This window comes from Scyliorhinus torazame, chromosome 18, assembly GCF_047496885.1.
Source record: "Scyliorhinus torazame isolate Kashiwa2021f chromosome 18, sScyTor2.1, whole genome shotgun sequence".
In the NCBI taxonomy this organism is placed as follows: Eukaryota; Metazoa; Chordata; class Chondrichthyes; order Carcharhiniformes; family Scyliorhinidae; genus Scyliorhinus; species Scyliorhinus torazame.
In genome coordinates, this window is record NC_092724.1 from 20,143,675 (window position 1) to 20,170,356 (window position 26,682).

At 46.9% G+C, this 26,682-nt stretch overlaps 1 protein-coding gene across 1 annotated transcript in view; it reads left to right on the forward strand.

Annotated features, from left to right (window-relative positions):
• LOC140395014 (hippocampus abundant transcript 1 protein-like) overlaps nt 1-26,682 on the forward strand; it is an 84,795-nt gene that overhangs the window by 30,780 nt on the left and 27,333 nt on the right. Inside the window, exons 2-5 of the mRNA XM_072482325.1 lie at nt 15,595-15,690; nt 16,622-16,684; nt 19,209-19,336; nt 21,059-21,173. Coding sequence (XP_072338426.1) covers nt 15,595-15,690; nt 16,622-16,684; nt 19,209-19,336; nt 21,059-21,173 — 402 coding nt within the window. The remainder of the gene's footprint in view (nt 1-15,594; nt 15,691-16,621; nt 16,685-19,208; nt 19,337-21,058; nt 21,174-26,682) is intronic.

Consider the following 26,682-nt stretch of genomic DNA (forward strand, 5'->3'; position numbering starts at 1 on the left):
CTCTAGACCGAACGTCGTGAAGGCCAGACCCGGTGGCCGAAGGATGAGCATTCCCAGTGGGTGTCTTCCCAAGAGTCCGTAGAGGAGGAGCCGGATCACTGTGGGGCTTTTGGTCACCGATCCCAATGTGAGCATAGTATGCAGGTGAACCAGAGGTCCAGACGCCCTGGTAAAGGCCACCGCCAGCCCAGGGCCTGTACTTTCCATTTAAATGAGCCAGAATAGCATAGCAGACCCCTGTGTGGCCCCCATTAGGGTTGCAGTACAAGTGAATGGGCACCTGCTCGATTATTTAGTTGGACACAGGTGCAGTTATCTCCATGGTCGGTCAGTGGATGTTTGACTGCATTAGGATGGGAAATTGGACCCTGGATTTGACACATATCCTACACGGGAGAGCCGTTTGATATCAGGGTGCTACTGTGATCCCGGTGGTTTATGGGTGCCAGTCGGTGTGCCTCCTGCTCATCATGGTAAAAGAACACAAGCCCAGCCTGTTGGGCCGTGACTGGCTGCGTCATCTACAACTGCAGTGGCAGCGCATTCTTCAGACAAGTTCCGATGGTTTGGGTGAGGTGTTAAGAAAATTCCCCGACGTGTTCCAACCCGGATTGGGGGGGAAAAAGGGGGCCTCAGCCCGCATTCAGGTCGATCTGGAAGCCCCGCCACGATATTTCTGAGCATGCCCAGTTCCCAGTGCTTTGCTAGAAAAGATGGAGATTGAGCTTGGTCGCTTGGAATCTTTGGGGATCATTAAACCTGTCCAGTTCGCAGATTGGGCAGTACTGATGGTACTGGTCATGAAGCAGGACAGCACTGCCTCACAGTGCCGAGGTCCCAGGTTCGATCCCGGCTCTGGGTCACTGTCCGTCTGGAGTTTGCACATTCTCCCCGTGTTCATGTGGGTTTTGCTCCCAGAACCCAAAGATGTGCAGGCTAGGTGGATTGGCCACGCTAAACTGTCCCTCAATTGGAAAAAATGAATTGGGTACTCTAAATTTATATTTAAAAACATGAAGCTGAACAAAATGGTTCATTTATGTGGGAATTATAAATTAACAATGACCACAGCTTTGCAGTTGGGCCACGACCACATGCCCAGCATTGAGGACCTTTACGCAAAGCTTCCGAGTGGGCCTAGCTTACGAGTGGGTCTATCGAGCCGCGCCTATTTGCAGCTCAAGTTGGATCCTGACTCTCACAAGTATGTCCACCCCCTGTGCTATTTTCCATGATGCAGAACATCCTGTGGGGGCTCCCACTTGTAGCTGTTTATTTAGATGATACGCTAACAACGGCAGCCACTGAGCAAGAGCACTCGAATAACCTGGAGGTGATATTGAAGTGGATTTCTGAAGCTGATGTCCGCCTACGGAGAGCGAAGTGCGAGTTTCATGCAAGGGAGGTAGTCCACCTCGGTTATCGGGTGGCCTGTGAAGATCCACACCCCATCGCAGAGAAGGTGCACACCATCCAGCAGGTTCCACCCCGATGGATGCCTCGGAACTTCAATCTTTCCTCGGTCTCGTTAACTATTACGGGAAGTTTCTTTCGAACCTGGCTACTGCATTGGCTCCCTTACAGCACCTTCTGAAAAAGGATCATGTATGAGCCTGGTGCCGGCCACGGGAAACAGCTTTTCTTTTTTTTTTATAAATATTTTATTGAAAATTTTTGGTCAACCAACACAGTACATTGTGCATCCTTTACACAATATTATAATAACACAAATAACAATGACCTATTTTATAAACAAAAAATGAATAAATAATAAATAACAAAAATGAAAACTAACCCTAATTGGCAACTGCCTTATCACAAGTAACACTCTCCAAAAATATAATTTAACAGTCCAATATATAATTATCTGTCGCAACGACCTATACATATTATACAGTATATATTAACAACCCTGAGAGTCCTTCTGGTCCCCCCCCCCCCCCCCCCCCCCCCCGATCCTGGGCTGCTGCTGCTGCCTTCTTTTTTCCATTCCATCTATCTTTCTGCGAGGTATTCGACGAACGGTTGCCACCGCCTGGTGAACCCTTGAGCCGACCCCCTTAGAACGAACTTAATCCGCTCTAGCTTTATAAACCCTGCCATGTCATTTATCCAGGTCTCCACCCCCGGGGGCTTGGCTTCTTTCCACATCAACAATATCCTGCGCCGGGCTACTAGGGACGCAAAGGCCAAAACATCGGCCTCTCTCGCCTCCTGCACTCCCGGCTCTTGTGCCAACCCCAAATATAGCCAACCCCCAGCTTGGTTCGACCCGGACCCCCACTACTTTTGAAAGCACCTTTGTCACCCCCATCCAAAACCCCTGTAGTGCCGGGCATGACCAAAACATATGGGTATGATTCGCTGGGCTTCTCGAGCACCTCGCACACCTATCCTCCATCCCAAAAAATTTACTGAGCCGTGCTCCAGTCATATGCGCCCTGTGTAATACCTTAAACTGAATCAGGCTTAGCCTGGCACACGAGGACGACGAGTTTACCCTGCTTAGGGCATCCGACCACAGCCCCTCCTCGATCTCCTCCCCCAGCTCTTCTTCCCATTTCCCTTTTAGTTCATCTACCATAGTCTCCCCTTCGTCCCTCATTTCCCTATACATATCTGACACCTTACCATCCCCCACCCATGTCTTTGAGATCACTCTGTCCTGCACCTCTTGTGTCGGGAGCTGTGGGAATTCCCTCACCTGTTGCCTCGCAAAAGCTCTCAGTTGCATATACCTGAATGCATTCCCTTGGGGCAACCCATATTTCTCGGTCAGCGCTCCCAGACTCGCGAACTTCCCATCCACAAACAGATCTTTCAGTTGCGTTATTCCTGCTCTTTGCCACATTCCATATCCCCCATCCATTCCCCCGGGGCAAACCTATGGTTGTTTCTTATCGGGGACCCCCCCCCCAAGGCTCCAGTCTTTCCCCTATGCCGTCTCCACTGTCCCCAAATCTTCAGTGTAGCCACCACCGCCGGGCTTGTGGTGTAGTTCCTCGTTGAGAACGGCAATGGGGCTGTCACCATAGCCTGTAGGCTAGCCCCCCTACAGGACGCCCTCTCTAATCTCTTCCACGCCGCTCCCTCCTCCTCTCCCATCCACTTACTCACCATTGAAATATTAGTGGCCCAATAATACTCACTTAGGCTCGGTAGTGCCAGCCCCCCCCCCCCCATCCCTGCTACGCTGTAAGAATCCCTTCCTCACTCTCGGGGTCTTCCCGGCCCCCACACAACCCATGATGCTCTTTTCAATCCTTTTTAAAAAAGCCTTCGTGATCACCACCGGGAGGCACTGAAACACAAAGAGGAATCTCGGGAGGACCACCATCTTAACCGCCTGCACCCTCCCTGCCAGTGACAGGGATACCATATCCCATCTCTTGAAATCCTGCTCCATTTGTTCCACCAACCGTGTTAAATTTAACCTATGCAATGTGCCCCAATTCTTGGCTATCTGGATCCCCAGGTAACGAAAGTCCCTTGTTACCTTCCTCAACGGTAGGTCCTCTATTTCTCTACTCTGCTCCCCTGGATGCACCACAAACAACTCACTTTTCCCCATGTTCAATTTATACCCTGAAAAATCCCCAAACTCCCCAAGTATCCGCATTATTTCTGGCATCCCCTCCGCCGGGTCTGCCACGTATAGTAGCAAATCGTCCGCATACAAAGATACCCGGTGTTCTTCTCCTCCTCTAAGTACTCCCCTCCACTTCTTGGAACCCCTCAACGCTATCGCCAGGGGCTCAATCGCCAGTGCAAACAATAATGGGGACAGAGGGCATCCCTGCCTTGTCCCTCTATGGAGCCGAAAATATGCAGATCCCCGTCCATTCGTGACCACGCTCGCCATCGGGGCCCTATACAACAGCTGCACCCATCTAACATACCCCTCTCCAAAACCAAATCTCCTCAACACCTCCCACAAATAATCCCACTCCACTCTTATCAAATGCTTTCTCGGCATCCATCGCCACTACTATCTCCGTTTCCCCCTCTGGTGGGGCCATCATCATTACCCCTAACAACCTCCGTATATTCGTGTTCAGCTGTCTCCCCTTCACAAACCCAGTTTGGTCCTCGTGGACCACCCCCGGGACACATTCCTCTATTCTCATTGCCATTACCTTGGCCAGGATCTTGGCATCTACATTTAGGAGGGAAATAGGTCTATAGGACCCGCATTGTAGTGTGTCCTTTTCCTTCTTTAAGAGAAGCGATATCGTTGCTTCAGACATAGTCGGGGGCAGTTGTCCCCTTTCCTTTGCCTCATTAAAGGTCCTCGTCAATACCGGGGCGAGCAAGTCCACATATTTTCTATAGAATTCGACTGGGAATCCATCCGGTCCCGGGGCCTTTCCCGCCTGCATGCTCCTAATTCCTTTCACCACTTCTTCTACCTCGATCTGTGCTCCCAGTCCCACCCTTTCCTGCTCTTCCACCTTGGGAAATTCCAGCCGATCCAAGAAGCCCATCATTCTCTCCCTCCCATCCGGGGGTTGAGCTTCATATAATTTTTTATAAAATGTCTTGAACACTCCATTCACTCTCTCCGCTCCCCGCTCCATCTCTCCTTCCTCATCCCTCACTCCCCCTATTTCCCTCGCTGCTCCCCTTTTCCTCAATTGGTGTGCCAGCAACCTGCTCGCCTTCTCCCCATATTCGTACTGTACACCCTGTGCCTTCCTCCATTGTGCCTCTGCAGTGCCCGTAGTCAGCAAGTCAAATTCTACATGTAGCCTTTGCCTTTCCCTGTACAGTCCCTCCTCCGGTGCTTCCGCATATTGTCTGTCCACCCTCAAGTTCTTGCAGCAACCGCTCCCGTTCCTTACTCTCCTGCTTCCCTTTATGTGCCCTTATTGATATCAGCTCCCCTCTAACCACCGCCTTCAACGCCTCCCAGACCACTCCCACCTGGACCTCCCCATTATCATTGAGTTCCAAGTACTTTTCAATGCACCCCCTCGCCCTTAGACACACCCCCTCATCTGCCATTAGTCCCATGTCCATTCTCCAGGGTGGGCGCCCTCCTGTTTGCTCCCCTATCTCCAAGTCTACCCAGTGTGGAGCGTGATCCGAAATGGCTATAGCCGTATACTCCGTTCCCCTCACCTTCGGGATCAACGCCCTTCCCAGCACAAAAAAGTCTATTCGCGAGTAGACTTTATGGACATAGGAGAAAAGCGAGAACTCCTTACTCCTAGGTCTGCTAAATCTCCACGGGTCTACACCTCCCATCTGCTCCATAAAATCTTTAAGTACCTTGGCTGCTGCCGGCCTCCTTCCAGTCCTGGACTTCGACCTATCCAGCCCTGGTTCCAACACCGTATTAAAATCTCCCCCCATTATCAGCTTTCCCATCTCTAGGTCCGGAATGCATCCTAGCATCCGCCTCATAAAATTGGCATCATCCCAGTTCGGGGCATATACGTTTACCAAAACCACCGTCTCCCCCTGTAGTTTGCCACTCACCATCACGTATCTGCCCCCGTTATCCGCCACTATAGTCTTTGCCTCGAACATTACCCGCTTCCCCACTAATATAGCCACCCCCCTGTTTTTCGCATCTAGCCCCGAATGGAACACCTGCCCCACCCATCCTTTGCGTAGCCTAACCCGGTCTATCAGTTTCAGGTGCGTTTCCTGTAACATAACCACATCTGCCTTAAGTTTCTTAAGGTGTGCGAGTACCCGTGCCCTCTTTATCGGCCCGTTCAGCCCTCTCACGTTCCACGTGATCAGCCGGGTTGGGGGGCTTCCTACCCCCCCCGCCCCCCCCCCCCCCCCCCCCCCCCCCCCCCGTCGATTAGCCATCCCCTTTTTCCAGCTCCTCACCCGGTTCCCACGCAGCTGTATCTCCCCCAGGCGGTGCCCCCCCGCCCATCCCCTCCCATACCAGCTCCCCCCTCTCCCCAGCAGCAGCAACCCAGTAATTCCCCCCTCCCACCCCCCCGCTAGATCCCCCGCTAGCGTAAATACTCCCCCCATGTTGCTCCCAGAAGTCAGCAAACTCTGGCCGACCTCGGCTTCCCCCCCCCCCCGTGACCTCGGCTCGCACCGTGCGACGCCCCCTCATTCCTGCTTCTCTATTCCCGCCATGATTATCATAGCGCGGGAACCAAGCCCGCGCTTCTCCCTTGGCCCCGCCCCCAATGGCCAACGCCCCATCTCCTCCCCCCATCACCGCCTGTGGAAGAGAGAAAAGTTACCACATCGCAGGATTAGTACATAAAACTCCTCTTTCCCCCCTTTTTAACCCCCCTCTTCGCCTCCCACATTCGCCCCACCACTTTGTTCAAACGTTCTTTTTAATAACCCGCTCATTCCAGTTTTTCTTCTACAATAAAAGTCCACGCTTCATCCGCCGTCTCAAAGTAGTGGTGCCTCCCTCGATATGTGACCCACAGTCTTGCCGGTTGCAGCATTCCAAATTTTATCTTCTTTTTATGAAGCACCGCCTTGGCCCGATTAAAGCTCGCCCTCCTTCTCGCCACCTCCGCACTCCAGTCTTGATAAACGCGGATCACCGCGTTCTCCCATTTACTGCTCCGAGTTTTCTTTGCCCATCTAAGGACCATTTCTCTATCCTTAAAACGGAGGAATCTCACCACTATGGCTCTGGGAATTTCTCCTGCTCTCGGTCCTCGTGCCATCACTCGGTATGCTCCCTCCACCTCCAACGGACTCGCCGGGGCCTCCGCTCCCATTAACGAGTGCAGCATCGTGCTCACATATGCCCCGACGTCCGCTCCCTCCGCACCTTCAGGAAGACCAAGAATCCTCAGGTTGTTCCTCCTTGCATTGTTCTCCAGTGCCTCCAACCTTTCCACACATCGTTTCTGATGTGCCTCATGCGTCTCTGTCTTCACCACCAGGCCCTGTATGTCGTCCTCATTCTCGGCTGCCTTTGCCTTCACGACCCGAAGCTCCCGCTCCTGGGTCTTTTGTTCCTCCTTTAGCCCTTCGATCGCCTGTAGTATCGGGGCCAACAGCTCTTTCTTCATTTCCTTTTTGAGCTCTTCCACACAGCATTTCAAGAACTCTTGTTGTTCAGGGCCCCATGTTAAACTGCCACCTTCCGACGCCATCTTGGTTTTTGCTTGCCTTCCTTGCCGCTGTTCTAAAGGATCCACTGCAATCCGGCCACTTTCTCCTCCTTTTTTCATCCGTATCCAGGGGGGATTCCCTTCTGGTTTACCGCACAGTGTTTTTAGCTGTCAAAATTGCCGTTGGGGCTCCTATCAAGAGCCCAAAAGTCCGTTTCACCGGGAGCTGCCGAAACGTGCGACTCAGCTGGTCATCGCCGCACCCGGAAGTCGGGAAACAGCTTTTCATCGGGTAAAAAACAGTTGTTGTCTTCCAGGTTACTGACCCATTCTGATCCCGCCAAACCCTTGCTCATCACCTGTGACGCTTCCCCCTATGGTATTCGGGTCGTTCTGAATGAATAACGGATGGGAATGGCCCATTGCCTTCGCCTCCCATACGTTGGCTGCAGAGGAAAGGAAGTAAACGCAGATCGAGAAGGAAGGTCTGGCGGTGGTGCTCGCCGTGAAACACTTTCATCAATACGTCCACGGCCGTCATTTTACTCTTGTTGCAGATCATAAGCCTTTACTCGGACACTTCAAAGAGGATAAAGCAATTCCGCCCATTGCTCTGCATGCATCCAGCGCTGGGTGTATTACCAGCCGCCTACGAGTATTCTTTTGAACATAGACTGGGGACTCCATTTGCGAATGCAGACACAGAGCAGGTTGCTTTTATCGAACGGCTCCCTGTCGACCCCAAGATGGTCGAGGTAGTCGGGCTCCTGAATTTCATGGACTTTTTGCCTGTCACAGCGACATGGATCTGCGAGTGGACCCAGGCAGACCCGATCCGTTGGAAGATTCAGCACATGACGTTATACGGTGGGCAGCGTTGTCAACTCCCAGCGAAGTTGAAGGCATTTTACTCCAAGCTGTTGAGTTAAATGTAGAGTATGGTATCCTGCTGTGGGGTATATGCATAGTCATCCTCGATAAAAGGACAGGAGTTAATCTTGAAAGACCTCCACAATGGTCATTCAAGCGTGTCCAAGATGAAAATTTGATATTCAGCTGCGTATGATGGCCGGGCCTTGATGCAGACATCCTCTGTTTTCCAAGGGCATTAGAAGCTCCGACCGACTGCCCCATGCATCATTGGGAATTGCCCGGCCGGCCATGGGCATGGTTGCTTGCCGACTTTGCCAGCCAGTTTCAACGGTCCATGCTCCTCTTGGTGATTGACGCACATTCAAAGTGGCTTGAGGTGCACAAGGTGGCGGGAACCACATCGCGGATGACCATCGAGAAGTTACGCTTGTCATTTTACACGCACGGTCTCCCTGAAGTACTCAATAATAATCTTTATTGTCACAAATAGGCTTACGTTAACACTGCAATGAAGTTACTGTGAAAAGCCCCTGGTCGCCACATTCCGGCGCCTGTTCGGATTTGTGAGGGAGAATTCAGAATGTCCAAATGACCTAACAGCACGTCTTGCAGGTCTTGTGGGAGTAAACCAGAGCACCCGGAGGAAACCCACGCAGACACAGGGAACAGATAGTGACCCAAGCTGGGAATTGAACAGGGACCGTGGCGCTGTAAAGCAACGGTGCTAATCACTGTGCTACCCACAATTCGGGATTGATGGACACTAGCTCGTTTCTTATTTAGCTACAGGACCACTCTTCACAAAGTGACTGGGTTGCCACGTGGAATTACTGATGGGCTGGAGAATTCGTACCCGACTTAGCATGATTTTTCCAGACATGGGTGCGAATGTGCGCCACAACCAGGAGCAGCAACGGCTTTGTCCCTTTCGGCGAATTTGGCACTTTGTAACAGGTGACTGTGTTTATTTGAAACGTCGCCGACAATGCCCAGTGGATCCCCGGCATTATTTATCGCCGAGAGGGCCAGTCTCTTACCAGATGCAAGCCCAGGGTCATTCTATGAGAAAGCACCGTGACCATATTGGGTCCAGGTGGCCGCTTCTACAGAAAGTTCCTCATCCTCGGAAACTTCTTCTAAAACCACATCTACTGCCTGGCCACAGCAGAAACTCGTCTTCCGAAACCTCTTCTCGAACCCCATCTACTGCCTGATCGGGCCTCCGCAGGGCCCCAAGGGGGTCAGGATGCCGAGATGACTGCGGTCATCGACTCTGATTCGGAGATGGAAACGCAGGAGGTCTCTGATGGGAGATCCATGCCCTCAGAAATGGCAGCCGATGCGACGTCCGTGTCGGAAGTGGCAATCACCACCGCGATGCACACCACCCGATCCAGCACCTCGGCGCACGACGCCCAACCGAACACCAAAAGGATCCGGCGCCCTCCTTCGCCAAGGTCTTTGGAGGATTCTTCGGACTTCGGGGGGGGTGGTGGGGAAGGGATGTTCCACATGGGTCTTATGGGGTAGGGATGATTCACTACCCCACCTTGCAGGATATGAACTCTCCCAATAAAGGGGTGGGGCCCCGTACCAATGTTTGCCCGTTACAAAATAATCTCTCGCCAGAGGGTCGGAGTAGCTGAGTGCAAGTGGCTAGGGAAAATAGGACAAGATTTATGGGGTGATTTGAAAATCAGGATAAAGTCTGTGTATAAGGGGAACAGGCAGCTTGAATTGTGAGTGGTATAGGACTTGCTGAGAGATGGAGATGTTTTTATTTTGACCAAAAGATGTTACTTTTGACCAATTTAATTGTATTAGGGAGAGGCTTTGGCTGTGTTTCACAATTTGTTTGTGATCTGATGTAGCTGGGTTTACTGGGTTCTGTTGTGTTGCTCTGTTTCCACATAAGTTCCTGATGTTTGAGTAAATTTATAACTTAATAATTTAGGCTTTCAGTATCGCTGGATGCAAGTTGAAAATTTACAGAACTATTGAACTCGGAAAAGCTCAAATCTCCTTAAGCCTATTTATTGGAGGGTAAATCTATGAATAAATAATTTAAGGGTTGTGGTGTTTGGTATGGTGCTTACCTCTTGTAGAACGTTCCATTAGCCAGCTCTACACCAAGATAAGAATAATATGATTCAAAAATTCAATGAATAATTTTCAGATGAATAAAAACTCCACTAGAAGATTTTGATCTTTTCCCCCGATGATTTATGGTTGATTGAGGATAATGGACAGAGAACAACTTTCTTGTGATTAAGTCAGCTGGTAAGCTCATGAGCTGTTTATTGTGCACATATTTGACTTGCTTGTCTGGACTCTGTTTAGTCGACATGTTGAAATTATTGCGTATGCCAAGCAACCTTTTTTGTATGTGTTCTCATCAACTTACATTGTATCAGTAGCTCGACACCAAGCATGTATTCACTATTAAAAATAGGAGGCTTGAATTTGCTTAGGTCACTGCTTAGTCAAACTGCTAGTGCTAGTATGAAGGGATGGAGGGCATTCAACACTCTTAACATTGATTCATTAGGGGTTTTGCTTTGCTCTGACGCTGCATCTAAGGGCAGGCTTGAAACACCTAAGTGAGACTGTGTGACTTTTCCTGGAGAAGGGAGCCTCGTTCAGTTGCATTTCAGAGTTGATACAGATTGTAACAATCGAGTTACACATAAAGGTTTAGCAGTGGTACCAAGCTGAATTTGCTGGTAAACCTGTAATGCCACATTAGTGTCAGAGATTGACTGTAGCAGTGTTATTTCATCTCCGGAAAAACACTCTTGATGTAAGCTCAATTTGGAGAGGCCTTTGAAAAACTTACCATTCATGAACGGTGACTACTTCATTTAACTTGCAACAAAACCTTCTTAAATAATTCAGTACCAAACAATTGGAATAGAAAGAGGACATTTAGCTCCTTGAGCCTATCCTGTTGATCAGCTTCTTAAATTCATCCATCTATTTTACTTCCATTCCCTTAATACTTTTGCCCAACAAATCTCTTATCTATCTCAGTTTTGAAATTTTCAATTAAACTATTTCCACAGCTGATAAGAAACCAGATGAAATGACACTTCCATATTCATTCTAAAATGTTCATAGTTTAAAACGCTTCATTGAATTTCTTCAGTTTCTCTTTTTCAGTGCAAAGAGCCCAAGTAACTCCAGTATCTCCGTATAGCTATTGTTTCCCATTCCTGACCCTATCCCAGTGAAATTCCCCTTCCTACAATGGGTGGCCCTGCTCCAATCCGGACAACTCCCATTTACTCCCATTTTGGCCTCCTTCTGCACTGTAAATTCTATGATTACTCAAAGCTTTTAATACTTGTCCATTAGTCAGTTTTCCGAACATGCTGCTGTACTACCTCTTGTACCATGTGTCTACATTTAAAACTTTTTTTTTTTTTTAAAGAGTACCCAATTATTTTTTTTCCAATTAAGGAGCAATTTAGCGTGGTCAATCCACCTAACTTACACATCTTTGGGTTGTGGGGGTGAGACCCACGCAGACATGGGGAGAATGAAACTCCACCGGGCCAGTGACCCGGGATCAGGATTGAACATGGGCCCTCAGCGCTGTGAGTCAGCAGTGCTAACCACTGCGCCACCGTGCCGCCCAACAAGGCTCTTAAGATACCTTATCTAAAGCCTTTTTTTAAAAAAAAAACTATAAACACAGCATTACTGCATTCCTTTTTCCAGTCACTTTTTCTGAAAAGAAATACTCTGAATTTGTCAACTGCTTTCAACTGAAGCAAGTTGGCAAAGTTTATGAATCCATGCATTCTATATCTGCTCTAATTATACTGGGAATTATGGATTCTAAGAGTTTACCCACAAGTGGTGCTTAGCTTGTTATTTTTTTCTAATCAATCTTTCCTGCTTCTTGAATAAGTGCGACATCAGTTTACTGTCCAATTCATCAGCATTATTTGCAGAATTAAGGAAGATTGAAATATTGTGCTCAGTTCTTTAGCTGAATGCCCTCTTGCTTCTTTCATTAAATCGCTGGCTCCTTGGATTTACTGGAAGAGTGGCATTAGGAGTAGTTCCTGTTCGGATAGTTTGTGGAGCTGGTGAGCTTGGTTGGTTAGAATGTGATACTTCATAACGTAATGGAGTCGGTTCAGTCCCTATACCAGCTGAAGTGGATCTTGGGGGGGCCCTGTCTCGTCTACTTGCCCAATGTGATATCATGGCATAATTAAACCATGATTAGCAAGCTTTAGGTAATGAGGATAAGAGAGGGAGAATTTGCATTCCTTGAGCCACCAGATGAACAGAAGGGACTTCCATCAGTATTGCACTCCTTCAGTCCTGGATTTGATATTAAATTATATGCGGTCTAAGGTTCCTGACTCCAGCAACTCGGGACCAAAGCTGATGCTGCAACTAAGAGTTCTGTACACGGAGAACAACCAGAACAGGGAGGTCTCGTCCTCCACGTTCTGGGAAGCACTAAAGGCCGTACAAAGAGGGGAAATCATTGCTTTCAAAACTCGAAGAGATAGGGAGGAAAGGGTGGCGAGGCAGCAGCTGGTCGATTCCATACTGGAGGTGGACCGGAAATACTCCGAGGCCCCGACCGTAGAGCTCCTGGCAGAGAGGAAAGAGCTACAAAGGAACTTTGACCTGCTCTCCACCACCAACTCCGCCAGGCACGTGGGACCCTATACGAACACGGAGACAAAGCCAGCCGCCTGTTGGCACACCACCAGAGAAATTGCACAAATCAGGGATACCAGAGGCACACTAGAAACAGAAACAGAAAAGATCAACAAAACCTTCAAGACCTTCTACCACGGGCTGTACACCTCAGAGCTCCCAATGGGGGAGTCGGGGATGAAACGGTTCCTTGATGGACTGGACATTCCAGTTGTGGGGGAGGGCAAAAAACGGGGCTTGGAAGCACCACTAGCACTGGGAGAGATTATGGACAGCCTTCGCTCCATGCAGGCGGGGAAGGCGCCGGGACCCGGCGGGAGATGTTCACAGACTCGCTAGCGAGGGGCACACTGCCGCCCACGCTAGCACAGGCCTCAATCTCGCTGATACGTACGAAAGACAAAGACCCAACGGAATGTGGGTCATACAGACCCATCTCACTGCTGAATGCAGACGCCAAAATACTGGCCAAAATCCTAGCCAAAAGGTTAGAAGACTGTGTACCTGAGGTGGTCTCAGAGGACCAGACGGGCTTTGTCAAAGGTAGACAGCTTACGTTGAACATCAGGCGCCTGCTGAACGTGATGATGACCCCTTCTGGGGAGAGAACACCAGAGGTGATCGTCTCCCTAGATGCAGAAAAGGCCTTCGACAGAGTCGAATGGAAATACCTCATAGAGGTACTGGAGCGGTTCAGGCTTGGAACAGGGTTCACCTCCTGGGTAAAGCTCCTATACAACGCTCCCATGGCGAGCGTACAGACCAACAATACCAACTCCCGATACTTCCAGCTGCACAGGGGCACCAGACAAGGATGCCCACTGTCCCCGCTGCTGTTCGCTCTGGCGATCGAACCACTAGCAATCTTGCTCAGAGCAGCAAAAAGCTGGAGGGGGATCCGAAGGGGAGGCAGAGAGCACAGTCTCACTCTATGCAGATGACCTGCTCCTCTACATTTCGGATCCACAGAGCAGCATGGACGGAATCATCGCGCTCCTGAAAGCGTTTGCGCCTTCTCGGGCTACAAACTCAACATGAGCAAAAGCAAGATCTTCCCGGTACACCCACAAGTAGGTGAGGCAGCCCTAACGGGTCTGCCGTTTTAACAAGCCCGACTCAAATTCTGCTATCTGGGGATCCAAATAGCCCATGACTGGAAAGGCATCCACAAATGGAACCTCACCAGTCTGACAGAGGAAGTAAAAAAAGGACCTGCAAAGATGGAACACACTCCCACTCTCCCTCGTGGGGAGAGTCCAGACGATCAAAATGAACGTGCTGCCCAGGTACCTCTTCCTATCCCGATCTACATCCCCAAGGCCTTTTTCAAAGCACTAGTCAAACTAATCATGGCGTTCGTGTGGGGGGGGAGGAGGAGGAATGCTAGGATCCCAAAGAAGGTCTTACAAAAAACAAAATCCAGGGGGGGAGTTGCCCTCCCAAACCTACAACTTTACCGGGTAAAGCTCCGATCTGCAACAACCATAGGTTCACGCCACGCTGACTGACGCCACCTTCAAAAGGTGGGGACAGGACAGAAGAACACTGACAGTCAGGGACCTATACACGGACGGCAGGATCGCAACACTGGGCGAACTGACAGAGAAATTCCAGCTAGCCAGGGGGAACTAGCCAAGGTACCTGCAACTTAAAAAACGCAACAAGAATGAAGTGGGAGGAGGACCTGGGGATGGAAATAGGGTGGGGACTCTGGAGCAAAGCACTGCATAGAGTCAACTCCACCTCCACATGCGCAAGGCTCAGCCTGACGCAACTAAAAGTGGTACATATAGAGCCCACTTATCAAGAACCCTTATGAGTAGGTTCTTCCCGGAGGTGGAGGACAGATGTGAGCAGTGCCGAGGAGGCCCAGCCAACCACGCCCACATGCTCTGGTCCTGCCCCAGACTTGTGGAGTACTGGACAGCCTTCTTCGAGGCAATGTCCAAGGTGGTGGGGGTGAGGGTGGAGCCATGCCCGAAAGTGGCGGTCTTCGGGGTTTCAGACCAGCCAGATCTATTCCTGGGGAGGAGGGCGGACGCCCTTGCCTTTGCCTCCCTGATCGCCTGCCGTAGAATCCTGTTCGGCTGGCGGTCAGCAGCACCACCCAAAGCTGCAGACTGGCTGTCCGACTTCTCGGAATCTCTCCAAATGGAGAAAATCAAATTCGCCATCCGAGGGTCAGATGACGGCTTCCACGTGGGAGCCATTCACCCAATTGTTCTGAGAACTGTTTGTGGCCAACAAACAAGCAGAAGAATAGCCAGGTAGCCAAGAAACAGGGGAGAGTAGCCAAAGCATGAGAGAGAGATAGACCGAGGTGTGGGGGGGGGACAGCTAAATCTAAGAGGAAAGAAAGGCGAGCCACGGGGTGGGTGGGCAGGAGCGGGGAGAGGGGGGGGGTAGAGGGAAGAGACTGAACAATAGAGGAGAGCCAGGGAGGGGGAGGGGGGAGGCAGGGAAACGTTAACAAACTTAACGTCCGCAGGAACAGAGAAAACTGGGAAGACTGGAGGGCCGCAGAAGCGGAAGTACGCAGAAGCGGAACGAGACTACAACGGCAGCGAACTCCGTCTGGGAGAAGCAAGGGACGACAACACCACTAACAAATGCCTACTTATGTGTGTAAATAATTTTCCAAGTGTACAGAGCTGCTGCTGTTGAGCGGGGGCATAATACCGTCCGATGGCTTCTCAGGGAAAATTAAAACGTCAGCAGCAGCGACCCGTAGCGGAGTGGGGATGAGTGCTCCGTTGGGAAGGTGTGGGAAGACTGAGGCACGCGGGGTCACGTCTAGTCAATTGCTGTTGTATATTCTCTTTTTGCACTATGTTAATGTTCACTCTATTTTGCTGTGTTAGGATTATTACTATTATGAAAAACTTTGCAAAACTTTAATAAAAAAATTTTTTTTTTTAATAGAGTAAGAGTTCTGAAAATTATGGTGTTCCTTTGGATTGATATGTTTGTTTTTTGTTTTCAGCCACAAGGGATAGGTGAGCCGAGTGTTTACCATGCAGTGATTGTCATCTTTTTGGAGTTCTTCGCTTGGGGATTGCTGACAACTCCTATGTTAACTGTGAGTACAATATTCACTATTTACCTTTCTTTGAATGATAACGCCCATCGCACAGTTCACTGTGAAAATCCCCAACAGGGTGTTAACTAAGCCATGTGCATTAGGCAAGTTCCATGTTCTATTGCTAGTTTCTCAGCTGAGATGGAGAGCTGTTTTATTCTTGGCGAAGTTGTACCACTGATTGCTGTGCTGCGATTTGACTGTTGCTGAAACATGCACGAGTAACCAGCTGACCAGACTCACGGGAAGAATGGTGGGTTGTGAGAGTGCTGATGGCCTCTAGAATTGTACCCCAGCCGTATTTATTCATATAGTTTTAAGCACCACTGTAACTAAATTGCTTCAGTGCAACTGCACATTTTTGGAATGCCTCCGAAATCCACACCAGCCCCTTGTGTCATCTGGCAGAGCAGTGAAACTGTGGCTCAAAACCAGACGCAAACTGTTGTGATCCACTCCTGTAGATTCCTCAACTAACTGCCAAACAGTTCTTCAAGAAAGATGGGGAAAGGAGAAATTTTGCAGTAGATTTGAGGGGGATTATATGCTGGAGGTAATACTTTGGAAAACTGTTACCATTTGGGTGTTTTATCTTGCTTTGCCCTGACTCCTACAATCTATTTATTCACATTGTAGAATAAAAGCTTGAGAGTAGGAATACTCCAGCTCCTATCTTCTGCTATGAAAAAGAAATACATTACATAAGTGCCATCTGCTTCTGACACACGAGTTGTGTGCACATAGTAGCTGCACCAAAGTACGCTGACAGCCTTGGTCACAGTGGCAAGGATTCTATGATTTTACTGCTGACTGCAGAGGTCTGTGTGTTGTCAGATTGTAGCAGCTGCACAGTGTAAAGTGGCTTAGGAAAGAAATGTACTTCTGCAACTCCGCATTATGATTTTGTGAGATAAAAATCTTGTTTCCTTAGGTTTTGCATCAGACATTCCCTCAGCACACGTTCCTAATGAATGGACTTATCCATGGGGTGAAGGTAAGAAAATACAATTGCATAAGCTGTACTGGAAGCAAAGCATGTCTATGTTCTGTTTGACTTAAATGGCTAGCTCCAAACCAGACTTGTTGCCTTATTTAAAGAACCAGCAGCAGCTTTTTGTTGGCTTGTCGTGTGAAATTGCAAAACTTTTAAAAGTAGTAGAAAAAGAATGTGGAAAATTAGAGATGAAAGAAAATGGTGAAAGGACTCAGCAGATTCAGGAACGTGGAACAGGAAGGGGGCTTAATATTTAAGTCTCAATTCTTTCAGATGGGTTGTCTTGCACTGTGCCGCTTTAGTAGTTTGTTTTGACTCACAAAAGCACCAATTAATGCACTCCAGCTAAGTGGACTAACCTCTTGTCATGTACTGGATGTCATGTACTAATTCCTTACATTACACATGTAGCCCCATGACATTCAATGGCATACCATCACTGAAATCCCATCATCAACATCCTGGAGGTGACCAGAAATTGAACAGGACTAACTGTTTAAATACTGTGGCTACAAAAGCAGACCAGAGGCTAGAAATACAGCCCCCCCCCCCCCCCCCCCCCCCGCCCCTCAAAGCCTGACCACTACTGACAAGGCACAAGTCCAGGATTGTGATGGAATACTCTTGACTTGCCTGGATGAGTGCAGCTCCAACAACACTCAAGAAGCTCAACGCCATCCAGGACAAAGCAGCCTGCTTGAATGGCAGCCCTTCCAGAAACATTTGCTCCCTCTACCAACCAATGCACAGTAGCAGCAGTGTGTACCATCTACAAGATACACTGCAGGAACTCGCCACGGTTCCTTCGGCAGCATCTTCCAAACCCACGACTTCTACCATCTAGAAGTACAAGAGCAGTGGCTAGCTGGGAACATCACCACCTGGAAGTTCCCCTCACAGTCCCTCATCATCCTGACTTGGAAATATATCACTGTTCCTTTACTGTCGCTGCGACAAAATCATGGAACTCCCTTCCAAACAGCACTGGGTGCAGCTATACCACATGAACAGCTGTTCAAGCAACCAGCTCACCAACACATTATCAAGGGCAGTTAGGGATGGGCAATAAATGCTGGCCTAGCCAGTGATGCCCAAAACCCTTAAAATGAATTTTTTTAAAAGACGAGGGGCAAAATAAATCTCCGCTGCTACAGGAACTGGATGGATCAGCACTTTATATTTAAAACTGTAATGAGTTTATTTGTCATTGGCTGTGTTTTAAAAACGTAAATGCGTATTTAGTTTTGATTCACTGACATTGAATGTACCTTTACCACGCTGATTGCAGTGATTAAAAAGGTGGCCCACCACCATCTCAAGGGGCATCTAGCAACGGGTAATAAATGTTAGCCGTGCCAGTGATACCCATATCCTGACAAACTTCTAATTAGATGTTTGCTACAAAAGATTAGGAGCAGGAGTAGGTCATTCAGTCCCTCGGGACAACTCAACCATTCAATAAGATTTTGGCTCAAAATGTGTCCTTAATTTCACTTTCCCTCCTATACTCTACACTCGTCGATTTTGGATTGACAAGGGTGCCAATCAAATTCAGCCACAAAAATATCCAATGACCCAGCTTCCACTGCTCTTTGGGGAAGAGAATTCCACAGACCCGAAGCCTCTGAGAGAATTTTAAAAATCCTCAGCCCTTTCTTAAATGGGAGACCACTTATTTTTAAACTGTATCCCCATAGTTCTAGTCTCCCCCACAAGGGGAAACATCCTTTCAATATCCACCCTGTCAAGTCTCAGGATCTTTTATGTTTCAATAAGATCACCTCTCATTCTTCTAAGCTCCAATGGATACAGGCCCAACCTATCAAATCTTTCCTCGTAGGATAGCCCCCTCATCCCAGAAATCAGTCAAGTGAACCTTCTCTGAACTGCTTCTAATGAGGAGACCAAAACTGTACACAGTACTCTCATCACCCAAAGAGCTGTACAACTGTAGCAAAATGCCTACTTTTAAATTCCATTCTCTCTGCATTTTCCTTGTTCTGTGAGGAAGTAGAAAAATCACCGGTGCAGCCACTCAGTCTTTTGGGGCAAGACAGGAGTGGTGCTGGCATTAAAGAAGGGCTTCCTATCTGACCCTTTAACAACAAAACATTGTTTCCTTGCTTTCAAAAATGGTTTTATTCAGGAAGTTGGCTGAACTTGAGGATGCAAGCAAACTTAATTAATTGAGATACAATTGTTGCCCTCTGAAACTTAAAGTATTGATGTTCCTAACATAGTCAGACTAATAAATATTCCCAGCAGTGACTTGGGACATATATATCTTTCACTTACAGCCTGAATTGCTGTATTAATGCTTTAGATGGGTTCTAGTGAAGCGTTTTCTGTCTCAGCTCCGTTCTGTTACCAAAAGGCCTACTGTTTTGCCTCCAGCATGTTCAGTTTTCTATTTCAGATTTCCAGCATTTTGATTATTTTTCTGCTGTCTAGAATCAACATCTCTGATAAAACCATGGCGAGTGTAATATTTTAATTACTTCTAATGACTTGCTTTGATCTGCAGGGAATATTATCGTTTCTCAGCGCTCCTCTGATTGGAGCTTTGTCGGATGTTTGGGGCAGGAAGTCCTTTCTTCTCTTAACTGTGTTCTTCACCTGTGCCCCAATTCCTCTCATGAGAATAAGTCCGTGGTGAGTCTCTGCAAGTTGCTGTATTATATTCCAAATCTGAGCATAAACAAAACCAGTATCTATCCGAGACACTTTTAGCAGGTTTCTAAGCCGCATTGTGAGATTAGGTTTGGGGATTGATTCACATCTAATCTCAGGAAATATCTAAAATTGTAACGTATGTTTTCAAAACTTATCCTGTACTTCAAATTGTTTTAAGGTTGACAACTGGATTCCTTCAGAGAACCCAAATATTTTTTTCCCCCAATTAAGGAGCAATTTAGCATGTCCAATCCACCTACCCTACGCATCTTTTGGAGACCCATGCAAACATGGGGAGAATGTGCAAACGCCACACGGACCGTGACCCGGGGCCGGATTCGAATCTGGTTCCTCACTATTGTGAGGCAGCACTGCTAACCACTGCACCACCGTGTTGAACTCCCTTCTTGTTGCATCAGGGACTATTGAGACAGGTTTATACCGGAGCCTTTTATGTGAGTGTTGCTAATTTGCCTTCCACCATCAAAGCTAGGATTTGTTGGCTAGCCACTTCTGACCATAAGATATAGGAGCAGAACTAGGGCACTCAGCCCATCGAGTCTTGTCTGCCATTCGATCATGGCTGATATGTTCCTCATCCCCCCCATTCCCCTGCCTTCTCCCCATAACCCCTGATCCCCATATTAATCAAGAAATCCCTTATTAATCGAGAGCACCGGATTTGTGCTTGACGTGCTGTTACCCACAGGATTGCAGACCAAGAGCTGGAAGGTGGAATTAGACAGAATAGTTCTTTCTTGTATAAGAACAGAAGAACTAGGAGCAGGAGTAGGCAGTTTAGCCTCTCAAGCCTACTCCACCATTAAATACGATCATGGCTTAGGGGCAAGACCATTGTGGGTATCAAAAACTTAAATTACGAGGGAAGGCCAAAAATGATGGAGTTGCCTGAGAGACTTTGAGCTGATTTAATTGAAGGTTTCAAAATTGTGAAGAAATTTGACTAGTTGAACCAGGTAAAATTGATTACTCCCTCCAGTGATTTCAAACACTGTTGGAAACGTGAGTATGAGGAGGATAGGATTTGAAAAAGAAGTCAAATGAAACTTGTTCTGAGGTGGAATTGAAGCCCACAGTGCAAAGGGCCTTGAGCCAATTAATTGTATTTCTGCTGAAAGAAGAAAATGAAGGGACATGGTGAATAGGTGGACCTGGGGTGGGTCCTTGACAGGGGGACAGGATATGTCAAATTCCTCCAACACTTTTCCCCCCACCACTACCTTTTCGATGTTTATCCATTCTTCCTCCATACACACCCAGCCCATTTTCACCTCTCCTGAATGCTGTGTTTCATGAGGGGAATGACCCACAGGTGAAAGTCTTTGAATACTTGCCCCAAGAGCCTAGTTTTCATGTATGAGCAGGAACACTGTGTAAGGTTATGTCTAGCTCATGAGGGGAGCTCACCACTAAACGCAACTCTGTCCCCCACCCAAAGTCTAGATGTTCTTAGGAGGGCTCAATGGCTAGGAATTGGAAACCATAACCCTGCTTCAAATTATGTACTTTGAGCTAAAGGTATTCCGTATATGTTGTTGCTTGTAACTGTGTATTTACAGCTTATTGCGCTGAGCTGGATGCCATTCGTTTCCTGAGCCTGCTGTTTTTCTACTCTTGGTTTGTGTTTGGGATTCCAACAAACTGAAAGTTAGTTATTTCTGTGTGTGCTTTCCTCCACAGGTGGTACTTTGCAGTGATTTCTATGTCTGGAGTATTTGCAGTCACATTTTCAGTGATATTTGCCTACGTAGCGGATATAACTCAGGAGCATGAGAGGAGCACAGCTTATGGACTTGTAAGTCTCAAAACTGGAGCTAAGGAGGACATATCTTATTCCATTCTGAGGGCTCGTTCAGGGTTTAACCCACCAAGGCTCCTTGGCTAATTATTTCTGGAGATTCATCTGCACCTCTTCTGAAGCAATGAACACTTGTTCGAGAGAAATCTTTCTGGCATTCTGAATCAGATGGTTTGGGTTTGTGAGCTCATAGAAACTTACAGCATGAAAGGAGCCCAGTTAGACTGTCATGGTTGTGCTCGCTCTTTGAAAGAACATTTGTGCTTATTTCCATTTTGTCTGTCACCCTGTGATTCTCAAGTATGTTCATCCTCAAGTACCTGCCCATCTCTCTTGTTAAATTCTTTTATGAAATCAGCTTGCAACACCTTTTCAGGTATATCATTCCAGATCCCAACAACACCCAAGTGGGAAACTTTTCTCCTCATCTCTCCTCTCTGTTTTTGCCAATGATTTTAACTCTAGGACTTCTAATTATTGACTCACTCTCCAGACATATCCTGTCTTTATTGAAACCTCTCATCGTCTTTTAAAAATTTATATTTATGCACCAAACATGACAACAGTCCTATCTTCATTTCTTCAGTAGATCTGTTTTCCCCTCACCATTGTTCTCTCTTTCCCCCCCCCCCCCCCCCTCCCCCTTATCCCACTTGGGCCATCTTTTCCCTGTTCCTAGTTGCCCTTTACACATCGCTCACCTTTGTTTGCCATTCTAATCTCTTTGTGTACCACTATCAGCACCCTTATTAGCCTTCATCACCCCCATTTACATTCCTTTTGTCTTTCTGTCCACGACATCTTTGTCAATCTCCACCTATCGCTGGCCCCCTATCCAGCCCCACCGTTCCACGCTCCCCCACAGTATAATCCTGACCCTATTTCCAATACTCTCTAGCTTTGACAAAATCGTACAGACCAGTATTTTCTGTTTGTGTTTTAGGATTCCAGCATCCACAGTAATTCCCTTTTATTTACAGTCCTAAATTTGCTGACATCTCTTAAACTGAAGTCCCACATTTGTCTTCCAATTCTCTTCCTGCACCTAGTGATGCACTTAGGCAGATTTTTGTCGCTGGTCCGTGACCAGGCACTTGTAGCTTGAGGAGCGCCACTCCATATCAAGTCTCTCCTGCTCCTACTTCCAGCCATTGGCATATTTGGAAGGGTTTGCGGGTTGATACACTTTGACCGTGTTATGAACGAACCTTTCTTGGCAATCAAGTCCTGGGGTGGGACCCGAACTGGAGTTTCTGTCTCCGAGTCAGGGACACTGTCCACTGCGCTCCAAGACCACCTCTCCACGTCTTTACAGCTTGTAATCCCTGGCCCAATTGAACAGGTGTTACTAATTGAATGAGCAGGGAGTTCATTCCTCCATCAACGTAACCGCACCAAAATGACTAATCAGCTGGTCATTAATCTCATTTTGGCTTGTGAAACATAGTTCCCATTGGACTGTGAAGCATTTGGAGACATTCAAAGTTATGCGGCATTGTACCCCTGAAACTACTTGTTATTGATCGATCAGGTGTGAGACTTGATGTTCAGACCCTCTTGGGTGAACTCCGCACAGGAACGCTGAATGTTAGCATGCAGGCACGGAAAGCAATTAGGATGGAAAATGGCATATTAGCCTTTATTGCAAGGGAATTGGAATACAAGAAAAAGGAAGTCTTGTTACAATTGTACAGGATTTTGGTGAGACAGCACTGGGAGTACGGTGTGCAGTTTTGATCTCCATATTTAAGGAAGCATTTACTTTGACAGTGCAGTTGATGGTGCCCAGGATGACAGGTTTGTCCTATTATAGGCCGAGTAAATTGAGCCTGTACTCTCAGAATTGGAGTGATATTTGAAATGTACAAGAATTTGAAGGGGCTTGACAGAGTACATATGAAATAGGAGCAGATGTAAGTAATTTGCCCCTGGAGCCTGCCCCACCATTTGATAAGATCATGGCTGATCTTTGTGTGTTTCACATTCTACATTCCCATCTACCCTCCTTTGATTCCCTTGCCTAACAAGGATCTAAGTACCTCCGTCTTAAAAATATCCAATGACCGTCTCCAGCAGAGTCCCAAAGTTGTACAACCCTCAACAGAAAGAATTTCTTTATCTCTGTCCAGAAACGGTGACCCCTAATTTGAAAATAGTGCCCCCTGTGAGTTCTGAACTCACCCACAAGTGGAAAAATCCTTTGTGTCCTGATTGTCAAGACCAATCAGGATCTTATCAATCAAGTCACCTTCACTCTTCTGATTTGATTTGATTTATTGTCACATGTACTGAAGTACAGTGAAAAGTATTTTTCTCTGGTCAAGGGAATGTACACAGTACGTACATAATAGATAAAAAAGAATAATCAACAGAATACATTGACAAATGGTACATCGACAAACAGTGATTGGTTACAGTACGGAACAAGGGGCCAAACAAAGCAAATACATGAGCAAGAGCAGCAGGGAGTAATTATATATGAAGTGGAAAAGAGACTTCAGAACAGTGATAAAAGAGAGAGCTCGCAGAGAGTCGCCATGTTCTGGCTATCTTGGAGTACTCCAGTCTGTCCAACCTAGCCTTGTAAGACAACCTGCTCATTCCAGGTATCAGTCAAGTTAACCTCATCTGAATCACCTGCAACGCATTTACATCCTTTCTGAAATAAGGGGGCCAAAACTGCACAGTATTCCATATGTGGTCTCACCAATGCCCTGTCTAACTGAACAGTAAGAAGTCTTACAACACCAGGTTAAAGTCCAACAGGTTTGTTTTGATGTCACTAGCTTTCGGAGCGCTGCTCCTTCCTCAGGTGAATGAAGAGGTATGTTCCAGAAACATATATACACAGATTCAAAGATGCCAGACAGTGCTTGGAATGCGAGCACTAGCAGGTGATTAAATCATTACAGGTGATTAAATCACCTGCTAATGCTCGCATTGTCTGGCATCTTTGAATCTGTCATATATATATATATATATATATATATATAATGTTTCTGGAACATACCTCTTCATTCACCTGAGGAAGGAGCAGCGCTCCGAAAGCTAGTGACATCGAAACAAACCTGTTGGACTTTAACCTGGTGTTGTAAGACTTCTTACTGTGCTCACCCCAGTCCAACGCCGGCATCGCCGCATCCTGTCTAACTGAAGCATAGCATCTTTAATTTGATGTTCAATTCCCCTCATAATAAAGAATAGCATACCTTTAGTTGTCTTTAATTATTTGCTGTACTAACATTTTGTGACTCATGCACCAGAATACCTAGATCCTTCTGCACCTTAGAATTCTGCAGCTGTTCTCCAGTTAAGTGATACTTTGCTTTGTTAGTCTTCCTGCCAAAGTGAACAACTTCACATTTTCCCGCATTATACCTCATCTGCCAGATTTTTGCCCACTCACTCAACCTGTCTATATCCACCTGCAGCCTCCTTGTGTCCTCTTCACAACATTCTTTCCTACCTATCTTTGTGGCATCTACAAATTTAGTTACCATGCCTTCCTTTCCCTCATCTAAGGCATTGATATAAATTGGGAAACGTTGAAGCCCCAGCACAGACCTCTGTGGGAGACCTCTCGTCACGTCCTGTCGATCAGAAAAAGACCCATTTGTGCAGACTCTGTTTTCTGCCATCCAGCCAATCTTCAATCCAGGCTAATATGTTACCACCGAACCGTGTACTTTTATTTTATGTGATAACCTTTGTTGTGGCACCTGATCAAATGCCTTCTGAAAATCCAAAGTACAGCGCATGCCACTCCTGCAAAGAACTCCGATAAATTAGTTAAACATAATTTTCCCCTTCACAGAACCATGCTGATTATTCACTTTTATCTTGGGTTTCTTTCAGTGCCCAGCTACAACCTCCTCAATGATCAATTATAACACCCTCTCCATGACAGATGCCAAGCTAACTGGCCTACATTTTGCTGTTTTCTGCCTCCTTCCCTTCTTCAATAGAGGGGTTATATTTGCTACTTTCCAGTCTGATGGAACCTTCCAGAATCTAGCGAATTTTTGACAACTAACACCAACACATCTACCTCATTAGCAATCTTTATTTTAAGACAAGGGTGCAGTCCATCAAGTCCTGGAGACTTGTCAGATCACAGCTCCATCAGTTTGCTCAATAGTTTCTCTCGTGATTGTAATTTCACCACATTCCCCTCTATCTTCCACCTTTTGACTCATAGCTATTACTGAAATATTTTGTATCCTTTTATAGTGGAGACCGAACACAATATTTGTTCATTTCATCTGCCATTTCCTTATCTGCTATTAACTCCCCATTGTCACTCTAGAAAACCAGTACTCTACTTTTTTCCTTTTTAAATACCTGTAGGAGCTCTTGCAATCCGAATTTACATTTCTAACGAGCTCCTCTCGTGCCCTAATTTTCTTCTCCTGATTAGTCTTTTAGTAATTCTCAGCTGGTCCTTATATTCTAACCAATCATCTGATGTGCCGTTTATCTTTGCATAGTTTTATGCTTTTTCCTTAAGTTTGATGCTTTCCTTAACTTCTTTAGTTAACCATAAATGGTGGGTCCTACCTGTAGAATGTTTCTTTATAGTAGGAATATAATTATTCTGAAAATCCCCAGGGTAAACACTGAGGGATTTTTACTCCTGGCTGGGGAATCTAGAACATGGTGACAGCTTCTATGTGTAATCCTCCAATTTCTTTGTTTTTTATGTGATAGTTGGAGTAGCTATGTTTGTCTTTAGTTTATCAAAATCTTTACTACCTTTGATGTAATAGGGACTAGGTGGTTCACTTATACCATTTTAATCTGGCTCATCATCCCCGGCACTGCAGAAACTGAACAAAGATCAATACAGCACAGGAACAGGCCCTTCGGCCCTCCAAGCCTGTACCAGTCATGATATAAACTGGATATATTAACACTGGGTTTCCAAGAACAGCGCAGTGGTTAGCACTGGGGCTACGGCGCTGAGGACCCGGGTTCGAACCCTGGCCCTGGGTCACTGTCCATGTGGAGTTTGCACATTCTCCCCGGGTCTGCGTGGGTTTCACCCCCACAACCCAAAGATGTGCAGGTTAGGTGGATTGGCCATGCTAAATTGCCCCTTAATTGGAAGAAAATAAATAATTGGGTACTCTTTTTTTAAAAAAATAAATAAATAAATAAATTTAAAAATTTGCACTTCTTGTGGTACGCTTTTTTCCCCTTCTCTTGTTACCTGGGCAAGTAGAAACCCAGCTCATGGACCTCAATCAATGTTGCTCGAAACAAGGTTCTAGAAGGTGCCTAGTGTTCTCCTTTTTCTCTTCTAATGTGAGAATAGCTTATAGATGAGTAACTTTGTGGTGTAGGTTATTTGGATTTGGGTTGTACAATATTTGCCGTTTGTCTAGTTCCCTATTAATGTTCGTTTGGTTGAGCTAAAGCATTGTATGTATTGAGGAGTTAGATAAACTTTACCTGAGTTTGGCAGTGGAAGTTGTTTTAGAAGAATAAGGCAGCTACTGAACCTTCC